Source organism: Suillus clintonianus, assembly GCF_016758775.1.
Source record: "Suillus clintonianus strain FC179 chromosome Unknown DEU56scaffold_47, whole genome shotgun sequence".
Lineage (NCBI taxonomy): Eukaryota > Fungi > Basidiomycota > Agaricomycetes > Boletales > Suillaceae > Suillus > Suillus clintonianus.
In genome coordinates, this window is record NW_024539271.1 from 249,577 (window position 1) to 270,468 (window position 20,892).

The 20,892-nt window shown below is 48.5% G+C and overlaps 10 protein-coding genes across 10 annotated transcripts; 7 read left to right on the plus strand and 3 right to left on the minus strand.

Annotated features, from left to right (window-relative positions):
- Positions 1 to 166: 166 nt before the first annotated feature.
- On the plus strand, positions 167 to 1,158 carry DEU56DRAFT_416591 (phosphoglycerate mutase-like protein). Its single transcript, XM_041346121.1, has 3 exons — positions 167 to 423; positions 496 to 564; positions 625 to 1,158. Exons 1-3 carry the CDS (start codon positions 232 to 234, stop codon positions 1,066 to 1,068), a joined length of 705 nt encoding a protein of 234 aa, XP_041207308.1. The 5' UTR covers positions 167 to 231; the 3' UTR covers positions 1,069 to 1,158.
- An 80-nt stretch (positions 1,159 to 1,238) lies between these two features.
- On the minus strand, positions 1,239 to 2,170 carry DEU56DRAFT_738825 (uncharacterized protein; the record flags this gene model as incomplete). The annotated part of the gene is made up of 3 exons (XM_041348685.1): positions 1,239 to 1,541; positions 1,601 to 1,667; positions 1,719 to 2,170. The coding sequence occupies 3 exons, from the start codon at positions 2,168 to 2,170 to the stop codon at positions 1,239 to 1,241; spliced, it is 822 nt and encodes a 273-aa protein (XP_041207309.1).
- A 1,174-nt stretch (positions 2,171 to 3,344) lies between these two features.
- DEU56DRAFT_417377 (oxidoreductase) lies at positions 3,345 to 5,416 on the minus strand. The gene is made up of 8 exons (XM_041346124.1): positions 5,167 to 5,416; positions 4,943 to 5,115; positions 4,767 to 4,891; positions 4,502 to 4,713; positions 4,043 to 4,457; positions 3,936 to 3,990; positions 3,688 to 3,864; positions 3,345 to 3,638 (listed from the first exon to the last, which is right to left on the minus strand). The coding sequence occupies exons 2-8, from the start codon at positions 5,082 to 5,084 to the stop codon at positions 3,433 to 3,435; spliced, it is 1,332 nt and encodes a 443-aa protein (XP_041207310.1). The 5' UTR covers positions 5,085 to 5,115; positions 5,167 to 5,416; the 3' UTR covers positions 3,345 to 3,432.
- A 1,755-nt stretch (positions 5,417 to 7,171) lies between these two features.
- DEU56DRAFT_913890 (cytochrome c oxidase assembly protein COX16-domain-containing protein) lies at positions 7,172 to 7,617 on the minus strand (the record flags this gene model as incomplete). Its single annotated transcript, XM_041357573.1, has 3 exons — positions 7,172 to 7,279; positions 7,333 to 7,401; positions 7,450 to 7,617. 3 exons carry the CDS (start codon positions 7,615 to 7,617, stop codon positions 7,172 to 7,174), a joined length of 345 nt encoding a protein of 114 aa, XP_041207311.1.
- A 141-nt stretch (positions 7,618 to 7,758) lies between these two features.
- DEU56DRAFT_417092 (Adenylosuccinate synthetase) lies at positions 7,759 to 9,610 on the plus strand. The gene is made up of 7 exons (XM_041346122.1): positions 7,759 to 7,853; positions 7,907 to 8,089; positions 8,146 to 8,241; positions 8,292 to 8,397; positions 8,453 to 8,639; positions 8,692 to 9,241; positions 9,290 to 9,610. The coding sequence occupies exons 1-7, from the start codon at positions 7,847 to 7,849 to the stop codon at positions 9,511 to 9,513; spliced, it is 1,353 nt and encodes a 450-aa protein (XP_041207312.1). The 5' UTR covers positions 7,759 to 7,846; the 3' UTR covers positions 9,514 to 9,610.
- Positions 9,611 to 9,703: 93 nt separating this feature from the next.
- Positions 9,704 to 10,896, plus strand: DEU56DRAFT_738897 (uncharacterized protein; the record flags this gene model as incomplete). The annotated part of the gene is made up of 2 exons (XM_041348688.1): positions 9,704 to 10,381; positions 10,432 to 10,896. 2 exons carry the CDS (start codon positions 9,704 to 9,706, stop codon positions 10,894 to 10,896), a joined length of 1,143 nt encoding a protein of 380 aa, XP_041207313.1.
- An 893-nt stretch (positions 10,897 to 11,789) lies between these two features.
- On the plus strand, positions 11,790 to 13,338 carry DEU56DRAFT_810714 (Scd6-like Sm domain-containing protein). The gene is made up of 5 exons (XM_041353524.1): positions 11,790 to 11,837; positions 11,889 to 11,983; positions 12,033 to 12,060; positions 12,148 to 12,283; positions 12,333 to 13,338. Exons 1-5 carry the CDS (start codon positions 11,818 to 11,820, stop codon positions 13,101 to 13,103), a joined length of 1,050 nt encoding a protein of 349 aa, XP_041207314.1. The 5' UTR covers positions 11,790 to 11,817; the 3' UTR covers positions 13,104 to 13,338.
- A 271-nt stretch (positions 13,339 to 13,609) lies between these two features.
- On the plus strand, positions 13,610 to 15,829 carry DEU56DRAFT_981516 (histidine phosphatase superfamily; the record flags this gene model as incomplete). Its single annotated transcript, XM_041359840.1, has 11 exons — positions 13,610 to 13,933; positions 13,984 to 14,042; positions 14,098 to 14,120; positions 14,171 to 14,200; positions 14,247 to 14,293; positions 14,346 to 14,392; positions 14,444 to 14,543; positions 14,597 to 14,865; positions 14,915 to 14,932; positions 14,986 to 15,359; positions 15,415 to 15,829. The coding sequence occupies 11 exons, from the start codon at positions 13,610 to 13,612 to the stop codon at positions 15,648 to 15,650; spliced, it is 1,527 nt and encodes a 508-aa protein (XP_041207315.1). The 3' UTR covers positions 15,651 to 15,829.
- A 355-nt stretch (positions 15,830 to 16,184) lies between these two features.
- DEU56DRAFT_871932 (uncharacterized protein) lies at positions 16,185 to 16,733 on the plus strand (the record flags this gene model as incomplete). The annotated part of the gene is made up of 3 exons (XM_041355743.1): positions 16,185 to 16,311; positions 16,393 to 16,513; positions 16,619 to 16,733. 3 exons carry the CDS (start codon positions 16,185 to 16,187, stop codon positions 16,731 to 16,733), a joined length of 363 nt encoding a protein of 120 aa, XP_041207316.1.
- Positions 16,734 to 17,097: 364 nt separating this feature from the next.
- On the plus strand, positions 17,098 to 18,180 carry DEU56DRAFT_417427 (uncharacterized protein). The gene is made up of 7 exons (XM_041346125.1): positions 17,098 to 17,115; positions 17,166 to 17,287; positions 17,336 to 17,515; positions 17,579 to 17,650; positions 17,708 to 17,913; positions 17,962 to 18,012; positions 18,068 to 18,180. The coding sequence occupies exons 2-6, from the start codon at positions 17,186 to 17,188 to the stop codon at positions 17,987 to 17,989; spliced, it is 588 nt and encodes a 195-aa protein (XP_041207317.1). The 5' UTR covers positions 17,098 to 17,115; positions 17,166 to 17,185; the 3' UTR covers positions 17,990 to 18,012; positions 18,068 to 18,180.
- Positions 18,181 to 20,892: the final 2,712 nt, after the last annotated feature.

A 20,892-nucleotide genomic window follows, 5' to 3' on the forward strand; every position in this document is an offset into this window, starting at 1 on the left:
GTTTGCAAAGCCCGAATTGCATTTTTCGGTCAAAAGGGTGGCTCTCGTAGGAAGCAGGTTCACGAAGAGTCGTACACCTTGCGCGCTTCTCACTAAGGTGCAGCACGTGGCTTTGACGACTATCCTTTTCAAGTATGACTTCACTGCACCTAGTTTGAAACTTTCTCTTGAGATCAAAATGATCGGACCTAATAATAGCTCTAAGTTGTCAGTCGATTCTTCACAAGCTCCATGACTATCCTTGCTCGAATGTTTGTCGTGAGACACGGCGAGACAAACTCGAATCGCGACAGAATCGTCCAGGGTCAGCTGGATACACAGCTCAATGAGACTGGCCTTGCACAAGCTGCGACGACGGCAGAGGCGCTCAGATCTGTTCCCTTTGACAAAGCTTTCACGAGTGATCTCCAGCGAGCTTCTAAGGTGAGATCAAACGTTTAAAACTATGTAGTAATCGCAGTGCTCGGTTTGATAACACTCGACAACTCGTTGTAGACTGCGGAGAGGATTCTCCAGTACCACCCTGGCGTCGAGTTAGTCCAAGATAGCTCGCTGCGAGAAAGGGTGAGTGTCAAATTTGAATTCGAACTGTGGACTCGGAAAAGTTGATCATGTGTTGGACAGTTTATGGGTGAGTTGCAAGGCAAGAAGGCACCAGTCAACATGAAAGGGTTATCCTCGATAGAGACAGACGAAGCTCTCGTTCAGCGTTGTATCGCTTGGTATAATCGGATGATAACACCATACATCTCCTCCATCACCAAACATGACGTTTCCGAGTTAGAGGGCCGATGTCGCAACATACTTGTTCTATCGCATGGGGCGTTTATAGCTACGCTCTTTCACATCATGATCTCCAGCAATTACATTACGTGTCCCGTAGAGTTGAAGCTTAGAGGTCTTCCTACGTTGGGCAATACCAGTATATCCGTAGTAGAATACAGGACGGCTCAGAGAGGGAAGCATAGGGAGGTGGACGTTGATATATTAAAGTACGGGGATATTTCCCACTTGCGTGGACTGCGCGTCATGGAAGAAAATGCCGATGTAGAAGCCGATCAATCATAGTCTCGGCCAATTGAATATTCATTCATTTGCGACCACCGCACGGATCGTCATCTACGGAGTGGAGAAGAAACGATGAAAGGAATAAGGAAGACCCCACTGTTGAGAAGAACTTGTTAGATTGATCAGCAACAGAACGAACGGAAATTTGATTCACACAAGGTCCCACATACCTAGTAATTCCACCTAATGTCTTTCTTCCAGGCTTTTTCTCTTTCTCGCCTTAATTTTTCAACGTATATGAATGTAACAATTATGGTGTCCAGAAGCTCAGGGCTGATGATATCTTCCAAGGTAGATTCAAGCTCGTGATCAGTATAGTTATCGGTGTCGGTGTGTTCGTCACTATGGCCCTGGTTGGGCTTTGGCAGATTGATATCAAGAAAACCGCATCGGGGGCGTTTCCCAGAGAGGAGACCCAAACTGTACCGGTGATATTGGGCAACGGGCTTATCGGGATCGCTTTCACGATAGAGCTATTAGCAATACAGTGTCAGAGAATCTGCACGAAGCGAACAGCAGAGAGACGCAGAACCTTGCACACCCTCATCCCAAGATGCCAACGATACACGCGGTCATCAGGTCCAGTAAAGGTACGCGATCTGAAAGCTGTCACATCCACCTCAGACCAAAAAATGTAAGAGGAGACTAACCTGCGCGAAATGCCACGTGATGGAATGAACTCTTTCGTGGAAACTTCCCCTTGACCTAGTCTATTGAGCCCGAACCATCGAATGCGTGATGTTTGAAACTTGTGGAATTCGATCTGCGCGAGCTGTTCGAAACGATCTTGCATGTCCAAGATGATCTCTTCCTCCTCTTCCTCCTCGTCGGACTGCGTTACATGGATATCTTCGGCCATGGTTGGAACACCAGGGTCATTGGGATCTTCAGGATCTTCCCCATCAGATTCCAACTCGATGTTCAATTCGTCAGTTCTCTTCTTGGAGTACAGAGGCGGGGTGTTTGGTATAATCTTCCAGATTGTGCTAGTCCCCTTCATGAAGAATGGGCGGAATGGCGTGATGACTTTGTAGATAACTTGTCCCTGTTCATTAGTAATGGTGCTGTTGCGAACGTGATCGGTAGAGAAACATAACCGCATGATAGAGGTGGGGTTCAATTTAAGTCGTTGAGGAGTAGCGCTACCGTGTACAGTTTAGTACTTGGCTTTTATCTGGATCCTAGGGTGCTCACCATGACTCGCTGCGGAGATCAAACTCTATTGTCAAAATTGTGCACATCGCACAGCCAGTACAGCAGGTGACTGATACAAATGCGATCAGATGCAAAGAGGATTACCCAATACTATATATGCCTCAAGCCATGTGGGTACACTGGCAGGACGAGGTCTCGAATAAGACTTCATATTGAGTTCAATGCTCGTCGGGCCATCAGTCCAGCAGACTAACCATTGGTCAGTACATATTTGACCATGTAAGAATCACAGCCAGATCGATAGACGGACGTCGTAGTATAATTGAGAATAACGCTGGATGACAAGTTCAGCGCCCCTGTTGAATTATTCCTGAGGAGCCTTCCCCCAGCGCAATAGAAAAGAAAAAGTCCAAAGCACTGATCAGTGATATCAATGAGGGCATAACGTTATGTTTTATCTTCCTAGACGATAAAATCCAGATTCCATATTGTACGTGGCTAACACGATGGCAAATGTGCAAGTGGACCTGTTGCGACACAGTCTAAGGGCTTCAGGGTCTTGTCATTCTTGTGGGGAACCATGGCAAGCTGATACACATGTTGATTTCCCACTGGCACTTCCATTGGATACAGCAAACAAGTTCGAAGAGCGTCCAGTGGCAGAATAGTATTATGTGGAGGGAGAGGTCGCTTAAGACGTGTGCCAACCGTCCGAGACGTCCCCAACAGCTCGCTTACGTGGACTACCTAATTTGGTCTTAAATGTCACATGGTTGAAAAACTAACTTAAGAAGTGTGAAATTTAAGACATGTGTACCGAATGCACGCCTTCAACTTCCTACAGCCACCGTGATCTCGGGCAAAACACGACTGGCCATGGAAATCTATCCAACTTTCGTAAAGCTATGGGATGCTCATCAGCCATTCGGGTAGGAGGGGCGCGAACACCTTACTCTCTCCTATCTATCGTCTTGCCTTGATACTCCCGCATCCTTCAAGTTGCCGTCATCACCTCACCTCACTGTCGAGGCTCGGCTTGTGTCCCATCATGATACGTTTCGTTCTGACTTGATCCGCATTTTTTGCACAATTGTTTGGACGTTCAAGGAGGCTGGTAAGTGAAGATATGAACAACGGTAGCGTCGCCTTAAAGAATATAAATCTATAAATCTAAATAATTATTACAGGGACCAGTGGAGTGAATGTGGTCTACATCAAGGACTTTACGAAAGTACGCGTGCCTATTCCGTAGTCTACCTTGACCAACAGTTCATCCCGTTTACCTATCAGGTCATTCACATCGCTTATTCCGCACAAACCCATCGTAATGTGCAAATCACAGATGGTTTGCATTAAAATTTGCTCTACCCCCGCTTGGCCGGCTATCGCTAGTCCATAAACAATCGGTCGGGCAACTCAACAAAAACCATGAGATGACAACAAAAAGGACAAAGGATGACACACTTAAAACACCCTGTGCTCCCATTGCAAGCGCCTTAATCACATCACTGCCTGTTCGAATTCCGGAATCAAATAGGACAGTTAATTTGCCCGATTTTTGCGCGTCAAGAACTTTCTGTGAGCGCATGATCATGTCGAGCGCATCCAATGAGGCTATTGCGCCATCTATTTGACGACCCCCTATATATGCCAATTCAGCATTATGGTAAACAAACACTAAAACGAGCAAATATATCGACAGCGGCACGTACCGTGATTAGAGACGACAATCCCGTCGATCCCCATATCGATCGCCTTCTCTGCGTCCTGGTGAGATTTTGTGTCAGCGATAGATGGCAACGACTTCAGGTGAGCGCACGTTGACGGCTTGTATTCCCTTGAGCAAGATGGGACCATCCCAGTTGTCCTTGACGAATTGAAGGTCGTCCCATGTTCTGAAAATCCCAGACCCCGTCTCGGCAAGCCACTGGCTTGCTAGGAACATCGATTGTTTCGTTTCCTCGTCACCTGCCGCTGCTTTCCTCCTGATTTCTTCCTGATCAAATGGAAACTTTGGATGATCATGGCGAGCGACGAGTCCATGGCGCTTCATAAATACTGGATCCGCCATACCCTGTTGAACGCCGAAGCCATGTCCCGCAGGACTGTATCCGATGCGATGGTCATGCGATCGCCATCCGATAATCATCGTGTCAACCGTGATAACAAGAGCAGTATACCCATTTTCCTTCGCGCGTTTGATGACGGACAATGCCACATCGGTAGATCGAGGCCTGTAACTGTCAGATTTCGCTCTATGACACGAGACTGCACTCACCAATAAAATTGATACCACCGTTGGCCATTCGGCCCGTTTGCTTCTGCTACATCCTCAAGGGACCGCGACGAAGAAGAACTCAGAATCATCGGTACACCGACTGCCGCAGCTGCACGAGCTGTTGCAAGCTCTCCATCAACATGTACCAGACCTTGTTTGCCGACTGGTCCTACGAATACTGGTGAAGAGACCTTCATACCCAAAATTGTCGTCTGACGGAGGGCATTAGGTAGCCCTTGGCGACGCTCATTTACAAGGTGCTCACCTCAATATTGCGCAATGTCACGTTGTTTAGCATGCGCGGGACGAGCTTCCACCTGTCAAATGCCTTCCTATTGGCATCATCGGTCGAACTGGTACCTGCACTCTTCTGTGCATACTGGTACGCAACTGTCAAAACCCGTTCAAGTTCCGCTCCACCATCTGAGCACTGCGACGTACTAGAATTGTCTTTCATGACCTCGCGGGCTTTATCCTCGATTTCCTGGACATCGACCGTACCGAGCACTGGCCCCTTGCCCGAGCTATAAATCTGCGACAACCAAGATATCCATTTGTTAGGTGGTGGTGGTTGAGTTGCCATTGATATCGTTAGTTTGTAATTGTGAGTTCAACTAGCTGCTGATAAATGTTACTGCTGGACAATTCATTCTCTTTTCTCTTACGTAGGGCTACATATATTCGAGTCCAGTTGCGTGGCAGGGACGAATACCGAGGAGGCACGGAGTTTGAATTTCCGACTCGGGCGGTCGTCTCGGAGGCTCGACATCCAGCGCATAGTTCATCAGAGCCCGCTAAGTTTAGGCCCAGTTAGGTTGGTTGGTAGGCTAGGTTGGCTGGAATGATGTTTTCTTTTTTGTTAGGTTTGCCACTCAAGAGTGGGTGTCGGAGTTTGAAATGATTTATTTCTCAGAGGTATGTTCGGTGTCTGGCACATGTCATTTCCGAAGTTAAAACCCCCAAAAGTTCAGCGGCCCAGCCCCAACAGGCCTCTGGCGTGGCTCATCATGTATCACGATTCATAGAAGTGTGTGAAATCAAGGTTTTAGACATGCTCATTGGGTTGTGACAGCCAAAATTTTGATAGATCGTCATAACCTGAGTCTGGTCCTGCGAGTCTGCCAGGTCTTTTGCAACTTATCTGAGCAATGCAGTAATCACCCGAGCTCGGGGCAACGATGCCCATGCCCAGCGAGACACCCCTCGCAGATTCGAGACGCCAAAGTATCGCGGCAAGCAGTAAAAATGATTACGCCATGCAACAGGACTCATACTTCATTTTCACATGTGGAGACGCGAGAACATCTTCGCCAGACCCGGCTTCCTGGTAGCTCAAGAAGTTGCTGCCGATAAATGCAGGCCATTTGTCCAGCAGATTGCCAGCAAAAGAGGTTACCGTTTGACTTTGTCGCCTCGCAACATTTGCGTTTGGGGCGACTGTGACCAGGCGTGACCCAATTCGTGACAATCCGCGACTTACGCCGGTCATCCTTCGACGCCTGGGGCAATGATAAGCTTGTCATGCACCCAAATGACCATTCAACACGTCCTTATAGACTTGATAAGCTCGTTTGCATCCTGAAACATCTGTTTGCCAGGTGTCCATCCAAGATCCAACATCCTCCCGGCTCTGCACGAGGGCATATGGATTCTCATGCATCGTGGCGCCTAAGCACTTGCGCGACGCACTGAAAGGTACGCCGCAACTATGACTGGAGTGCACATACGCCCACATTGATAGGTAACGGAGCTGCGACTTCTGCCTCTGCAGATTCAATCTACCGGTATCATGATATATCACGCATTCGTGATTTGCAGCTAAATTCATGCAACAGCTATTGACATAATGATGATACGCATTGCGCCATATTACTGATATATCTCTCCCCACATATCCGTAGTATGTTATCACCCATGACTCTCAGGCCGCTATCTTGGACAAGTGGACTTTCTGCCCCACAAGGAGAACGTCCACGCAGATGGGCAACGGCCCGACTTGAGAGCATACCCATATATTGCTGGTCCCAAGGTTGATCAATTGGATGAATTGGGGTGTAAGTGATTCGTATTTTTTTTTCCTCTGCTAACATCTCACTCGACCCGTTCAAATCCCTTGGCGAAGAAAATGAAAATTCATTGTGAACTCCAGCAAATAAACGGAACACTTGCAGTGTGATCAGCCTATCAAAGAACTCGTTCACGCTCATAACATCTTGCCGCTGAGTGCTAGGATCTACGGGCCTGTACCATATTCTGACGCCTTAGGTTGTTCAAGTTGGTAGAACATGAATTTCAAGTTGTTTTTGATGCACACGTGGTACGAGGTCGGCAACAGTATACGGGACATCGTTGCTTCACAACTCATGAATAGAATTATCAAAATCCGCTCGTTGTGCGTCATCCCGGAACAATAAGGCGCATCAGAATGGAGCTAAAGTATGACAGAATACAAAGGATTAAGGTACACTCATCCCTGATCTGCGTATCGTCGCATACGGTAGAGCTAGTGTGCACGGTTTATGCCTGGTGTCGATTATGCACTGCGCAGCAGGTGGGATTCCCCGCTAGGAGAACTGAGGGATCGCCGAAAACACAAGTCGGTGAGATGGAGCGAATATCACCGAGAGCATGAAACATCAAGTGGGTAGGAATTGTAGCGAGAATATGATATCAAGACTTGGCTGGAGGTTCAGTGGGCGGAACACCCAAATCAGGGAAGTCGTTGGGTCTTGCAATCCTTTTGGGTTCCCAGTCTTGATCTCCAGCAGCGCTTAGTTTCTGACACGTTCTCAGCAGTAAGACCTTGAGAAAGTTGGTCCATGAGAACTCACATAGTATTCCTCCCTAATATCAAACTTTTTCTTGTTGCGATCGAGGCCTAGAGCTTGCTCATTGCTGATCTATGAGATATTGAGTACGTGACGAGGTTCTGCTTGAGAAAGTCAAACCTGCTTGACTTTCTGGTCCTGTAGGTCATATCGGGTTTGCGTGAAAGTCTGAAGTCCGAACGATGCACCAACTATAATGAGAAGAAACGGGACACCGAACAAGGCAGGATGTCGCTTCAACCTTGACTGAAGCGGTGACGGATTAATAGGGTTTGAGGAAAACGGCATATGTTGTTCAGGCTGATTGTAGCAACTACAAAGTTGATTACTGCTGGCGTTAGTAACGAACCTTGTGTCGGACAACGAAACCGAACCCAGCTATAGTCAGACTGCCTTTTTCGAATGATTCAGATGCTTACTTATCCGAAGATGCCCGATGATCATCTCGCAATCTCATTCCTTTTCCACATCGCAGCTTCTGCTAAGCTGAATACGTATCGCAGGAGCTCCTTTGTCCATGAGCGGTATGACAGTCTTTTCAGTGTTGCCGATCTTTGATTTCCGACGCTTTTCTCAGTCACCGTCGTTCTTGGTTCACAATGGGGAGATGAAGGCAAAGGCAAGCTGGTCGACATCCTATCGGCTGACTTCGACATTTGCGCGCGATGCGCGGGTGGTAATAATGCCGGACATACCATCGTTGTGCCTGTTGGACCTGAAAAGGTGAAGACAACCTTCGCCTTCCATCTTCTCCCAAGCGGTTCGTGATCAGTTCTCATGGTACATTTGTATTGTATTGATCTATTAATTCGGCAGGCCTTGTTAACCCAACATGTGTGGGCCTGATTGGTTCTGGAGTTGTTGTCCATGTACCTTCTTTTTTTAATGAGCTCGACGCCCTGGAACAGCAAGGTGGGGTTTATCGTGGTCGAATATGCTTTAGCGATGACATGGTTACATAGGCCTGAACTGCTCGAATAGAATATTCCTGTCAGATAGAGCTCATCTTGTGTTTGACTTCCACCAGATCGTAGATGGTTTGAAGGAAGTGGAGCTTGGTGGTTCCAGGTACGAAACTTCATTTGATTCTTCACAACAATTCTTATCATTAACAAACCTGCAGCATCGGAACCACGAAGAAAGGGATAGGCCCGGCTTACTCCGGGAAAGCTTCTCGTTCGGGTCTCCGAGTGCATCACCTTTTTGATCACGATACCTTTGCGCAAAAGTTTCGCAAGATCGTGGAGGGTCGCTTCAAGCGCTATGGCCATTTCGAATATGACACAGAGGGCGAGATTGAGCGCTATAAGGTCGTGTCTATTATCCTTTTCACGTTGAACACCATCGCTGATCATGACGTAGGTCCTTGCACAGCGCCTGAAGCCTTTCGTTGTCGATAGCGTAGAATATATTCATAGTGCGCTGGCGGCGCGCAAGAAGGTCCTTGTCGAAGGTGCAAATGCGCTCATGCTTGACCTGGATTTCGGGACGTACCCATACGTTACCTCATCGTCCACCACAATTGGTGGTGTATGCACTGGTCTTGGCATACCTCCTAAAGCGATCGGGCACACCATTGGAGTTATCAAAGCATATACCACTCGTGTTGGAGGAGGTCCATTTCCAACTGAGCAGCTTAACGTTGGCCTTCTTATAACAATATATATACATGTATTAACGTATTTTCAGCCCATCGGCGTCCACTTCCAAGAAATTGGAAAGGAGTATGGCACCACCACAGGTCGAAGGAGACGTTGCGGCTGGCTGGATCTCGTCGTCATGAAACATTCATGCCTCATAAATGGATACGATTCGCTCAACCTGACGAAGCTGGACGTCTTGGACGAAATCGAGGACATCAAAATTGGAGTCAAGTACATGATCGGCGACAAAGAACTCCGATATTTCCCAGGTAAGTTAATCACTGGACAAAGCGAAGTGTTATTCACTATCCAATCAGCCGATCTTGATGTTCTGGCCGAAGTCACAGTGGTTTACGTGACGCTTCCTGGATGGAAGACGCCAATAAGCTCGATAACATCGTTTGACGACCTCCCAGACAACTGCAAGAGTTACGTAGGATTTATCGAGAATTTCTTGGGTACACCTATAGAGTGGATAGGTGTTGGGCCAGGACGTGAAAGCATGCTGAAGAAGACGGGCACGATATTAACGTCGAATTAGCATGTCATACTACAAGTTCGAATGAAGGATGGACCATTTTTAGCAACATATTCTCACGCACAGTACTAGGGTGTTGCGTGTTTTGGGTTTCTTCCTTCGTCACTCTCTGTCACGACGACGGTCACCCTCGCTGAAGACGCCGTAACAAGCGTCACAACCAAGGCTCAGTCACATCCGGACAATGCATGCAATGGACCCAGGGGCTCATCATAATCCATCACAGAGCACCCTGACACCAGTTTCGTCTTCCCGTAGACGTTCGCGAGAAAATGAGACGCCCCAACAAAGGCAAAAACGAGAGAAGGCTGCAGAGCGGCAGCGCAGAAAACGCGAGCGCGATCGTACTGTCAATAACATCAATGCAATAATGGCTTTCACACAACCTACGGATGCCCAAGCCCTTCCCCAGCCACAGCCATCTCAACCACCTACTCCGACTTTTACCGGTCAAGAAATGTCGCCCGAGGAGCTTTCTAGGCGCGAAAGAGTCAGGGCTGCCGCTCGGGAACGGCAGCGCAAACACCGGAGTCTAGTTAAGCAGCGGAAGATGCGGGAATTGGGATTGGATATGCCCAATGACATGATTCAGGGGATGGAGGAGTACAGAGTAAACGGAGACGGCCAGTATCAGCTTGCCCATGAGATGCCGCACCAACCGCATGGAATGAACCCGCAAGACGGAGCCTTCCCTCAAGCCCCACCGCCACAACTTACTGGGGGACAAAATTTTGCTTCGACGCTACTCCTCTCTTTCTCCTGCGCCCCCCTTCTCAAACAACATTTGCTCAGGACTTTAGCAATCACGAGCGAAGAACTCGCTTCTTTGGAACCAATCATAGCCGAAGCCTTTGATCAATGGGATCATCAAGTATGAGCCACCGTATCTCATGGTCGCCGAAATAACTCACTTATTATTAGCGTCGCATGCACTATGCCCAACAAGCTGCAGTCAAAGCTGCAGACGGCTCTATTCCTGGACCATCGGGTGGTCCGTTTCCAAACGTTGACATGGCCGACCCTTCTGGCAACGGGTTCGGGGAACCTCCTCAGCCACACCCCAGCGAGTTTCGTGCTCGATTCCATCGCCCCTTAGTGGCACCATCCCCTTTCCGCACTTTTAATCCCGATACCTCTACAACTGCTACGACTTCGACGCCGACTTCAACTACGACGTCTGGGCCTTCAGACCCAATAGATCCACATCTCAACGCCGTGGTGACGCCTGCTGACACCAGACAAAAGAGTGTGTCAGCTTTGGATCCAGACTTTGGACAAGCCAAAGGCGAGGCCGAGGGGGGTAGCGGGGAGGTTGGAGAGGTTGGAGAGGTCGTGACTTCTTTTATATTAGGAGCTTCTGGTTGTGATTACATGCACATCACGTAGCACATGTAGCCTTTTATCGCATTTTCCTATCCCAAATTTATACTAGCATCGCACCCTAACTGTAGGTCTGTGTACTGGCTTCCCTGAGCTGTAGTATCTTGTCTCGGTGCCTACCGATATTATGCGTGTCTCAATAATTCGGGAGTGCGCTTATTTAGATGTTTGAGCAGTTTTCCCATTGTGTACTTGCTGAGCTGTATCGATATCGTGAAAGCAACATTAATGATTGACATGGTGTTGGATTAGATTGTAGAGAGTTTACCTTGTGAATACGAAATGCCAAATACATACGAATTACCGACTGAGGCAGGTCGGTGGGCCACTGAAACTTGCATACATGTGTTTGCGAAGGACGATGTTACGAGTCCAAGTCGTATCACATATGAAACTTTGAAGTAAGAAGGAGCTTAATAGTGACGATACATACCATGCGAGCCTCGAGGGTGCTACTCTTGCGCCTTACCTACTAGGACATACGAGTCGATTTGTCCAAACACATGATTGATGTCCTTGAGCTTCAGCGCTGTCGATACTCGTGAAGCTTTAGAGCAATGATACATCAGCGTTTCAGCACCGCAGCCCTCTACATACCGGAGTGACCCTGTCTGTCCGGTCACGACAATTAATGATGATTGATTCACTGGAGACAACGTGAAGCTCACAGTGGATTGCTACCCTTCAAGTTAATACCCTTTGCTCTACAGCAGCAACCTGCGGCCACTAGTACTCACCAGTGACTAGTGAGTCCTAGTGAACGGTCATTAACACCTGGACCTGCACAGTAATACCCCTGCATTCGCCAAAGTAGGAAGTCGTGTTGATTCAGTTGAAGCTCCGATTAAAAAAGGCAGGCCGAATTCGAGCGGCGGCTACGAAATACGCAGAAAGCAATCCGTACAGTTCTAGCTTTTGACGACGACCATGGCACTGAGTTTTATAGGGTATGTGGATTTCTACTCATTTCGCCATCATCGCTGATCAGTACTGTCCAGAAAACCAATTTCTCTCATATCCCATTCTGATGTACGGTATCGAGGAATACTGGCGGGCATTGACCCCGCTGCCTCCACGATCCAACTCTCAAATGGTGAGTTTCATTTTATGCAGTTAGTCAGTTGGTCTTAACTGGCTGTTAGTGTTCTCCATGGGTACAGAATCGAGAAGGTGAGCCATTGTCCTGGCTGTGGCGTTGCTAGTCTCTGCCTCGCCTTCTCCTGCACGACGCGTAATCTAACATCAAACTCGCGTCAGGCCACCTTCAGAATTCATTCCTCCCGTCCAAGAACCATACCAATACATAATTTTCCGCGCGTCTGAGGTCAAAGATCTCGCAGTCGATGAACCAACTCCCCTTCGTAGTGTTCATGATGATCCCGCGGTGCTTGGGGTGAGTAACGTTCCCTACTTCAGTAGACCATGGGAATTTAGTATCATAGGCGTCTGCTCCCGGAACTCAACCCCCGTACGGTGCATACGGTCCTCAGTACCAGCAGCCTGGCGTGGCCCAACCGCAACCGCCACAAGCTCAGGCTCCCGTTTATCCTCAGCCTGTGCCTGCGCAAGATGCGCCAGCTCCCCCGATGATCCCTGTTGTGCAAACGAATGACGCACCAGGTCCTAGCACTGGCCCGAGCCGTGTCAATTCGGTGCACACCGCTGCCGCTTCAATGGAGACAGTTCAACGTGCTTTAGGAGACTTGCGTGGATCCGGCAATACTGCGCCCCCACACGGAGGTCGTGGTGGCCGACGTGGTCATCACGGCCATGGTGGAGAGACAAAAGATATCAAGGTGCCTGCGACGGATTTCGATTTCCAGAGCTCGAACGCTCGGTTCGACAAGACGGCAGTTGCACCAAAGAAGAAGGATGGCGATGATGAGAATGGCACTCCCTCCGACCGTGACTCGCCAACAGACAAACAAGATGAGAAGGACGATCCGGCCTATAACCCAACAAAATCATTTTTCGATTCTCTATCGTCTTCAACACAGGCTGGTTCGCCACCAACACGAGGCACCGGTGGACGGCGAGGTGGTGGAGGCAGAAATCGTCGGGAGGAAGAGAGAGAACGCAACGTTGCTACATTTGGTGAACCTGGGGGTGTGGGATTGATGGGCCCAGGTGCTTATGTCGGAGGTTGGGGTGGATATGGACGACGAGGGGGACGTCCAAGGGGGCGTGGTGCGCCTCCCGTTGGTGGCCGTTAGGTACTCTTAATTCTTACTTGCATCAGTCGTCTGTTCATCTTTGCTATTTCAGGCTAATTACTTGTCGCCCAGTAGTATGGCCAATCGTGTTGGCAGCTATGTACCCTCTAAAGAGATTCGCACTTTTCACTGACACGTAGTGCGGCACACATCCCGTTGCAGAATGGGAGCTTTATTTTCTTGTCCTAAATTCAACTTGCTGTCGAATGAACGTACCAGTCAACTCGAAAGTACGATGGGGCCCCAGTGTCAACGATGTGGGGCCTTGCACGCGACAGGTTGCCTGCAATTTGTAGTAAATTGAGTGAACCTATGACTAGCCCAGGCCGTTGGACATAGCTGTGTTGCCAATATTCAATCACAGTCCTACTATCCTAGTAATGGTACTGAGCAGCACGTGTTCGGAGAGTGCTTTCATATTCCCAGCTATTGCCACCGAAGTAAAAATATCCAGTTGAACGTCGTAAGCCTATCCGCCTCATTACAGGAGGAAGATAACCTTCCTCATGACTGGGCCCGTGAAGGACTCACGACGCGACTTGACTCTCCCAGTGTTTATACCCGAAGTTAAGGGAATGGGTGGCCAGAGTCGATATTACCTCGACGATTCATCGTCTTCCTCCGAATCATACCCTAGTAATGCACGGTCGCTGTTCTTACGCGTTGGTGCTGCCTTTTTCGCAGGATTCTTCGTATGTCTGGCTGTGGTTGCGCAATATGCCTCGTCAAATCAATCATGCTTGTCATTTTCACTCTTCTCTGCTTTTCTGCCACCACATGTAGGAACACCCGAATGGCATGAATACCCTCCGGGAGTGGCTTCTGAGAGAGTATTTGTGTGATAGCTAGAGGTACTGGGCCCGGTGGGTTTGCCTTGAAGTTGAACACATATGCAGAAAACGTCACGGCCACTGGGCCTCTTTCATTTTTGGATGACTGGTGAGCTCGCCTAGAGAGAGAACGTGGTAGCCAATGTCTGATTCCCCTTCCGCAGGACGTACAAGCTAGGAAACGAAGGTGACAGTCATACGCATCAGAATGCAGCTCCGACACTCATTTGTTGTTAGGATTAACGCCTTTTGGGAGGTCTCAGTTGTGTAAGGGAATAATCACCTCGTATAGCAGACTGTTGACATTACATAGTCGATCTCGGCGTGTCGATGCGCATGAGATACGGGTTCCTGCTGAAGGTGAATTCTCCATGTCTCCCTGCTTTATTCTTCAATTGACCCTACCATTCAGAATTTCAGCGAAACAAACACCTTGCCTGTGTTCAGAACGGAGTCACAGTGAGCATTCCAAGAAGTCCATAATTTGCATTCTGAAAATGACGTATGAAGAGCCCGGATGTTGAGCTCTGCGCAAAACTTTGCTCTTGGATTTTTTGGTTACCCCCTCGAGGGCCAGTATCACCAAGAAATTATGATCGAGGCCAAAGATGTAAGTGATCTGAACTATGCTAAGATACACCACTAATAGTGCGTGCGCGTCAGTTCAACAATTCTCTTGCCCCTTATCGATCTTGCGCAAATAATGATGTTCCCACTGGGGGCTACCGCGGCCAACCATATGCTGATGCATGGAAAGAAGTGTATCTCAGGGATACCATTCCTCGTTTGCAGCAATACCTTGATGGGTTCGAATTGGATGTTGAAGATGTTTACGCCATGCAAGAATTGTGCGCTTTCGAGACGGTCGCTCTTGGTTATTCCAAGTTCTGCGAACTCTTCACGGAGAAGGAGTGGGAAGGCTTTGATTATTCGTGAGAAATTTCTTTTATGTAGTTTGACCACGACGCTGATCTCAACCAGATATGACCTCAATTTATGGTGCATCCTGTCCTTCGCTTGCCACAAAAAGTTGATTTGACAGAAAAACATAGGTACGGTGTAGCTTGGGGCTCACCTGTGGGTAGGGGAGAAGGAATTGGCTACGTTCAAGAGCTCGTGTCTCGTCTTACTCAGACGCCGATTGAAACGCACAACAGTTCCACTAATGCGACACTTCACAACTCTGTCACTTTCCCCTTTGGACACAGCCTTTATGTTGATGCGACACATGAAGTTGTAGTCTTAAACGGTCAGCTCATTGATGAACTTGAACTTGAAAACGTCCTGATCCGTGGTTCAGTTCTTACCGCGTTGAACCTTTCAAGCTTCGCAGCTATGGGTCCTTTGCCTACCGATCATATACCTGAAAAACGAACATTCAGGACCGCGGAGCTTGCTCCATTCGCAACTAATGTACAGTTCCAGCGTAAGTGATCTCGCGATCCTTCCGAATTTTCACCTGATTATGTTCATCCTCATAGTCCTGTCGTGTTCCGAGGAACACGACCCACAAATTCGCGTGATCGTTAATGACGGCGTTGTGCCGCTGAACCATCTCGATGGGTGTCATGATCATCCAGATGGGATGTGCTCGATCCATGCTTTTGTTGATGCGCAGAAAGAGAACATTCGGAGTACGGATTGGGACTTCGTTTGTAACGCTGACTGGACAATCCCAGATGGATGGGAGACTACCACAGGCTACCCTCCTCTTTAGATTTCCTTAAACAATTCTTTCATGTTGGGTCGGTAGCATAACAGTCAGCAAGCACTTAATCTCTGATCAGTCTTTGCTTGGTCACTGACGCGATATTAATGCGAGTGATGGATATTCTAGCGTGGGCTTGTTCTTATCATCGTCCAGAGTCCTCGTGTCGTGTATGCAATTTTCGAAACCCGCTACATGAAGTGCGGTCTTCAACTTTTTCATTTCAGAATAACAAAAACCGCGAGAAGGGATGCGTTGGCTACAGTATTAGAACAGAACACAAGATCTACAAGTGAAGGTCTTGCACCACAACAAGGGGAATAAATATGTACGAAGTCTGCGCAGGACATGTAATGAAAGCGCGTGCCAGTATTAATCACGTGAAATGCGGGAGATTGTTCTGTACGACACGTCTCTGGAGTCTGAATTAGTCCAACGCAAATCCAACGTGTTTGAAATCGCCCTCGGCCCCTCCTTGCCCTGTGCCGGCGTTTCTAGGTAAGATTTTATTTCAAGAGAATAATGGTTCGTGCTGACAACCTCATGTATAACCGTGTGCAGACTCTGAACGTCCGGTATCACCAGGCCCAACTACCATCCAAGCTTTCTTTACCGCCCGGTGTGGTGCTTGGTTCGGACAGAAAGCCCTGCAAAATATGTACTGCGTTTCGTAATTGGAGGCCCGCCCTTTCAAGCACTGCCAATTTGGGCAAAAATCAACTACAGCAATGATGGCGGGCGTCTGGCACAGGCTTCCAATTCCCCAAGCCAGAAAATGCAACCCTGCCCCCACACTGTCCGCCGGATGTCGAAGCCCTTGGACGTGCCACGTGGTCATTTTTGCATGCGACCGCAGCATACTACCCGACGCGGTCCACTCCCCGCCAGCTATGCTAAATCTCATCTATGCATTCATGCACACATTGTGCAGCGGACTTTGGCGACAAAATGAAGGAGACTCCCCCAGACGTGAGCAGGTGGTTTTGTGAGCGACATAACGAGGTGAACGGAAAGTTGGGCAAACAAATGTTTGATTGTGCAAAGGTTGATGAGAGATGGAAGGATGGTCCACCTGACGGCAGCCGCGACTAGTCTTCGTCCCTGTCCAAAGGCCCCCGAAGGAACGACGCCTCGTTCTGTTGGAACTTCTCGTTGTCCCTTGCTGCGACTCGGAGTACATGTTGTCAAACACGCACAAATAAAGGCGGGCAAAGCGCCCAAGGCTGTCGGCATACCATTGAGCTATTACCAGTGACTAGTCGGTCTGTAGTGGTGAATGTTCTCAAGTTGTCCTTCTGGTATCCTGTGCACACTGGTGATTATCGCTCGCAGGCACCAATACTTGCAAAGCACAATGCTTAGGTTTCCAGCCGATGTGACCTTTTTGTCCCATTAAGCCAACTCAGGCGCGTCAATAACCTTCTGATATAAATAGTCCGATGGCGGCTAATCGATGATGGGCGCTAACAAACGCGTGTTTTGCCATTCATCGTCTTCCTCCCTTTTGAGACTCATACTACTCAGTCGTCCTTCCAACTTACTCGATGAGTGAAAACGATCCTCCTGGGAAGAAGCGCTGGGAGTGGCTGAAGCTGAAGCCAAGTCGTTCAGACCCTCATTTGCCAGAGGAGAGGCCAACCAGTGATGTATGGACTGTTGGCTTTACAAGTACGCCATGTTTCTAATGTTTATAGACATCCTCTCTCCCGCCTTCGAGCAATGAATCTCGCGGACGACCTCGGAAGTTAGTTCGCAAACTCTTTGGCAAGGTGACCAAACCCTTTGCTCCAAGCGCTCGACAGTCTTCCAACCCTGAACCTACGGGTGCGAGTTCCAGCGCGGATATCCAACCTGTACCGGTACAGTCAATTGAGGTGTGCGAAACCTCAACTCTGAGTATGCCCATGTGCCAGGATTGCTACTAATTTTCCCTGCAGAATCCTTCGCCACTCATTGTTGCCACTCCCGAACTGAATATTGAGCAATCATCCAATCCAGGCATCGTAAAGGTGACTTCGAGCGACCTTGTATCCCTCTTTCAATCAAGTATTAATGTCTCTAATTAGGCTGGACAACCCGACCAGAAGTTTGTGAATGAAAGAATCACCGATGCCACTGATGTTTTTGCAGGCATCGGCCATGTCACAACAATTGCCCAACATACATCTTCAGCGGCCAACAACTTACAGTCTGTTTCCGATACGGTTGACACATTCTCCGCGTTGCTTGGACCCTTGAAGGTTTTCAACTCCATTGTAATGGCATTGCCGATGTACGGGGATCTATCTCTGTTTTGTACTTAACTAACATCTTTATGTAGGTCCATCCCTACGCGAAGGTGGCGTTGAGCATCTTCACTTGCACGTCCAAGGTAGATTTCTTTCAATATCATTACCTTGATAGGTTAACGTAGTTTTTCTTCGCAGATGATTCTCGATCAGGCAGACCGCGATGACACTGTCTCCCGTCTGCTCTCAAAGATCTCTGAAGTCTACATCTTCATCACGGAAGAGGAGGAATTGCGCAAGTTGCAATCCATGCTGGCAGTATATGGGAAGATAGCCCAGCAAACACTGGAATGCGCTGATTTTATCACCCATTACTCTGAGACGAAGTGTGCCTGTGAGTCGATCCGACCGCTTCATCTCCTGACACTCAATGTCTCTAGCACAGGGATAAGGCTTGGAAATAACATTTTCGACGAAACGGATACCACGATCAAGAGCTACAACAATGTTTTCGACTGCCTCATGCAGCAATTTCGAGACCAAGCCGTTCGAGACACCGTTGTCACGGTCCACTGCATGGGTAAGAGTTGAGTTTCAGGCCTCGTTGAACATCATTGACACGCGATGATTCGTAGCCAAGAGTCTGGACCTCAGCGGCATGGAGTGCGCAGCGGGTGCTGGAGTCAACATGTCTAAATGTTGTCTGCCAGACACTCGACAAGAACTTTTGACTGAGATCAAGGGTTGGATTGGCAGCACTGAAGAAGGCGTACCAAGCGTCTTATGGCTGTCTGGCCCAGCAGGCAAGGGCAAATCAGCCGTTGCCCACACGATCGCCAACTGGCATGATGAGCGTGGCGGTCTAGGCTCTTGTTTCTGCTTTGATCGCACACAGGAAGCAGATCGCCGCCAGGACAAAATATTCACGACCATCGCAAATGACTTAGCAGATTGCAACCCTATCGTGCGCCGAGCCTTGGCGCAAGCCGTTCATGATAAGAACAAACTTAAACGCACCCCAGACCTCACAAGGCAATGGCGGGAATTGGTTGTAGGACCAACAAGCACAGCGTCAGAAGCCATCGCTGCACCTGTGCTGATGGTCATCGATGCATTAGATGAGAGCGGCTCAACAAAGTCCCGGGAACAGGTTCTTCGTCTGCTTTCTGGGGAGCCAAACGCCTCTCCTTCCCAGCTATCCAACATCCCAGCACACTTCCGTATTCTCGTCACTTCCCGTCCACTGGAGGATATTCGCGAAGCCCTGGGCACCGCATCACATGTTCGTCGCATCTCCATGGATGACATCTCGCCTGTGTCCGCAGAACGTGATATCCAGCTCTACATCTCCACCAAGCTAGCAGGCCCGTGCAGTCCGTTTGATGATGGGCACTTCAAGACCCTTGCTCAGAAATCTGACGGCTTGATTGAGTGGGCTCGTCTGGCCTGCGAGTATATCAAGAGCACGAACATTGTGAGCCGGGGCCCGATGCCCCGTTTTTGTTGTTTGTTTATCGATTATCATATGGCGAGTACAGCTTACATAATCACGCAAGTACATACAGACAGAACGGTTACTAATACCTCAGTCTACTACACCACGAGTGTAAGACTGAGGTGAGACATTCATTACTATAGTTCACTCATTTACTGACTCTACTAGTATACATTCTTTTGTCTCTAGGTTAGTTTATAGTCTACTACACCACAAGTGTAAGACTGAGTATACATTCTTTTGTCTCTAGCTCGTCCGTTCGGCTCCGCACGTCCTACTACGAACAAAAGGTTATGAGCCCTGTTACAGCGGCCCCATCATTTTCTCATCATCATGCTGCTCCGATCTATTCCTGTTATCTCTGACTGCTTATCAACATGCACCACATGAACATTCTAGATACTTCCGTCTATTCTTGTTATCTTTGACTGCTTATCAACATGCACTGCATGAACATTCCAGATAGTTCCATGATGTTCTTTTTGACTCCTTTCACTTCCATAGTCGGCCTGGTCCGTGCCTCCTTTGCCCATTATAAATACTGCAGTAGTCACACTTGTATTCTCTAACTTGAATCTACTTGGTTCTCTCCGATACTTGATCATCTTCTAAGGAAGATACTCGATTCCGATCTAGCTCTTATAGAGACTAGCCTATACTCGAACTTCACTTAGAGGGAGAGCCCCTCAAGTGTCTGAACCGAACATCGTAACACGAAGAACTCCTTTATTGGATTAGTTACGCAAGAACTATCCAAGTCGTAACAAAAGATTCAAGTTTCTCTGAACCCCTCTATCACCGAGGGACCCCACTCACCCTGAAACCCTGAACCCAGAATAGAAAGACAAGACGTCTTCCCAGAAGCTAAGCTCGGCTAAGGCAAGACACGCCGCCGGAAGAATTCTAGGAGGAGACCCATACCCCAGAACAGAAAGAACTCCCACTCAGACTCCTCAGAACCCGTTCTCATCCTTATTAACAGGACCATCCGCTATAACCAGAGGGGTCATTGCATCACCAATAGGATATAGTTCGCTTGAGGAAGGATTATCCCAGAACCAAGAACCGTCGCAACAGGAACGCCCCCAAAACCCACCTGTTGATAAAGACGAAGAAATCCCTGACGCTCCACCGCTTGACCTTGACGACGAGGAAGAAGAAGACTACGACGAAGAACCCGAAGAACCAGAAGAACCCGAACCTCAAGTATCCACTATGGCAGGGAGAGGAGACAAACCCATTGAACGGAAAATTGGATACCCACCTGACTTTTCCGGAGACAGGGAGAAATTTTCCCAATGGCTGTGCCTAGTTGACTCGTACATCGAAATCAACGATGAAATCTACGACACCGACAAGCGAAAAATCATCTTCGCTCTTTCATTCATGAAAGAAGGAGCAGCAGCTCTCTGGATGGAAGATTTCATCACCTTTACCAGAGAAGAGAACCCAACCTCGACAACCGGAGCGAAGAATGGTGTTGGAACATGGGCGGATTTCACTACCAAGATGAAAGAAAGCTTTTCCC

Bases quoted from the DNA above. Each gene is read 5' to 3' on its own strand.
- DEU56DRAFT_416591 (XM_041346121.1), top strand. From the start codon at position 232: ATGACTATCCTTGCTCGAATGTTTGTCGTGAGACACGGCGAGACAAAC. The intron at 424-495 runs GTGAGATCAAAC...AACTCGTTGTAG, and splicing joins ATCTCCAGCGAGCTTCTAAG to ACTGCGGAGAGGATTCTCCA. The intron at 565-624 runs GTGAGTGTCAAA...TGTGTTGGACAG, and splicing joins ATAGCTCGCTGCGAGAAAGG to TTTATGGGTGAGTTGCAAGG.
- DEU56DRAFT_417377 (XM_041346124.1), bottom strand. From the start codon at position 5,084: ATGGCAACTCAACCACCACCACCTAACAAATGGATATCTTGGTTGTCG. The intron at 4,458-4,501 runs GTGAGTGCAGTC...TGACAGTTACAG, and splicing joins CGGTGGTATCAATTTTATTG to GCCTCGATCTACCGATGTGG. The intron at 3,865-3,935 runs GTACGTGCCGCT...TGGCATATATAG, and splicing joins GATTGTCGTCTCTAATCACG to GGGGTCGTCAAATAGATGGC.
- DEU56DRAFT_417092 (XM_041346122.1), top strand. The intron at 8,242-8,291 runs GTGGGGTTTATC...ATGGTTACATAG, and splicing joins CGACGCCCTGGAACAGCAAG to GCCTGAACTGCTCGAATAGA. The intron at 8,640-8,691 runs GTCGTGTCTATT...ATCATGACGTAG, and splicing joins GCGAGATTGAGCGCTATAAG to GTCCTTGCACAGCGCCTGAA.
- DEU56DRAFT_810714 (XM_041353524.1), top strand. From the start codon at position 11,818: ATGGCACTGAGTTTTATAGG. The intron at 11,838-11,888 runs GTATGTGGATTT...AGTACTGTCCAG, and splicing joins ATGGCACTGAGTTTTATAGG to AAAACCAATTTCTCTCATAT. The intron at 11,984-12,032 runs GTGAGTTTCATT...ACTGGCTGTTAG, and splicing joins CACGATCCAACTCTCAAATG to TGTTCTCCATGGGTACAGAA.
- DEU56DRAFT_417427 (XM_041346125.1), top strand. From the start codon at position 17,186: ATGAGTGAAAACGATCCTCCTGGGAAGAAGCGCTGGGAGTGGCTGAAG. The intron at 17,516-17,578 runs GTGTGCGAAACC...TTTTCCCTGCAG, and splicing joins TACCGGTACAGTCAATTGAG to AATCCTTCGCCACTCATTGT. The intron at 17,651-17,707 runs GTGACTTCGAGC...GTCTCTAATTAG, and splicing joins CCAATCCAGGCATCGTAAAG to GCTGGACAACCCGACCAGAA.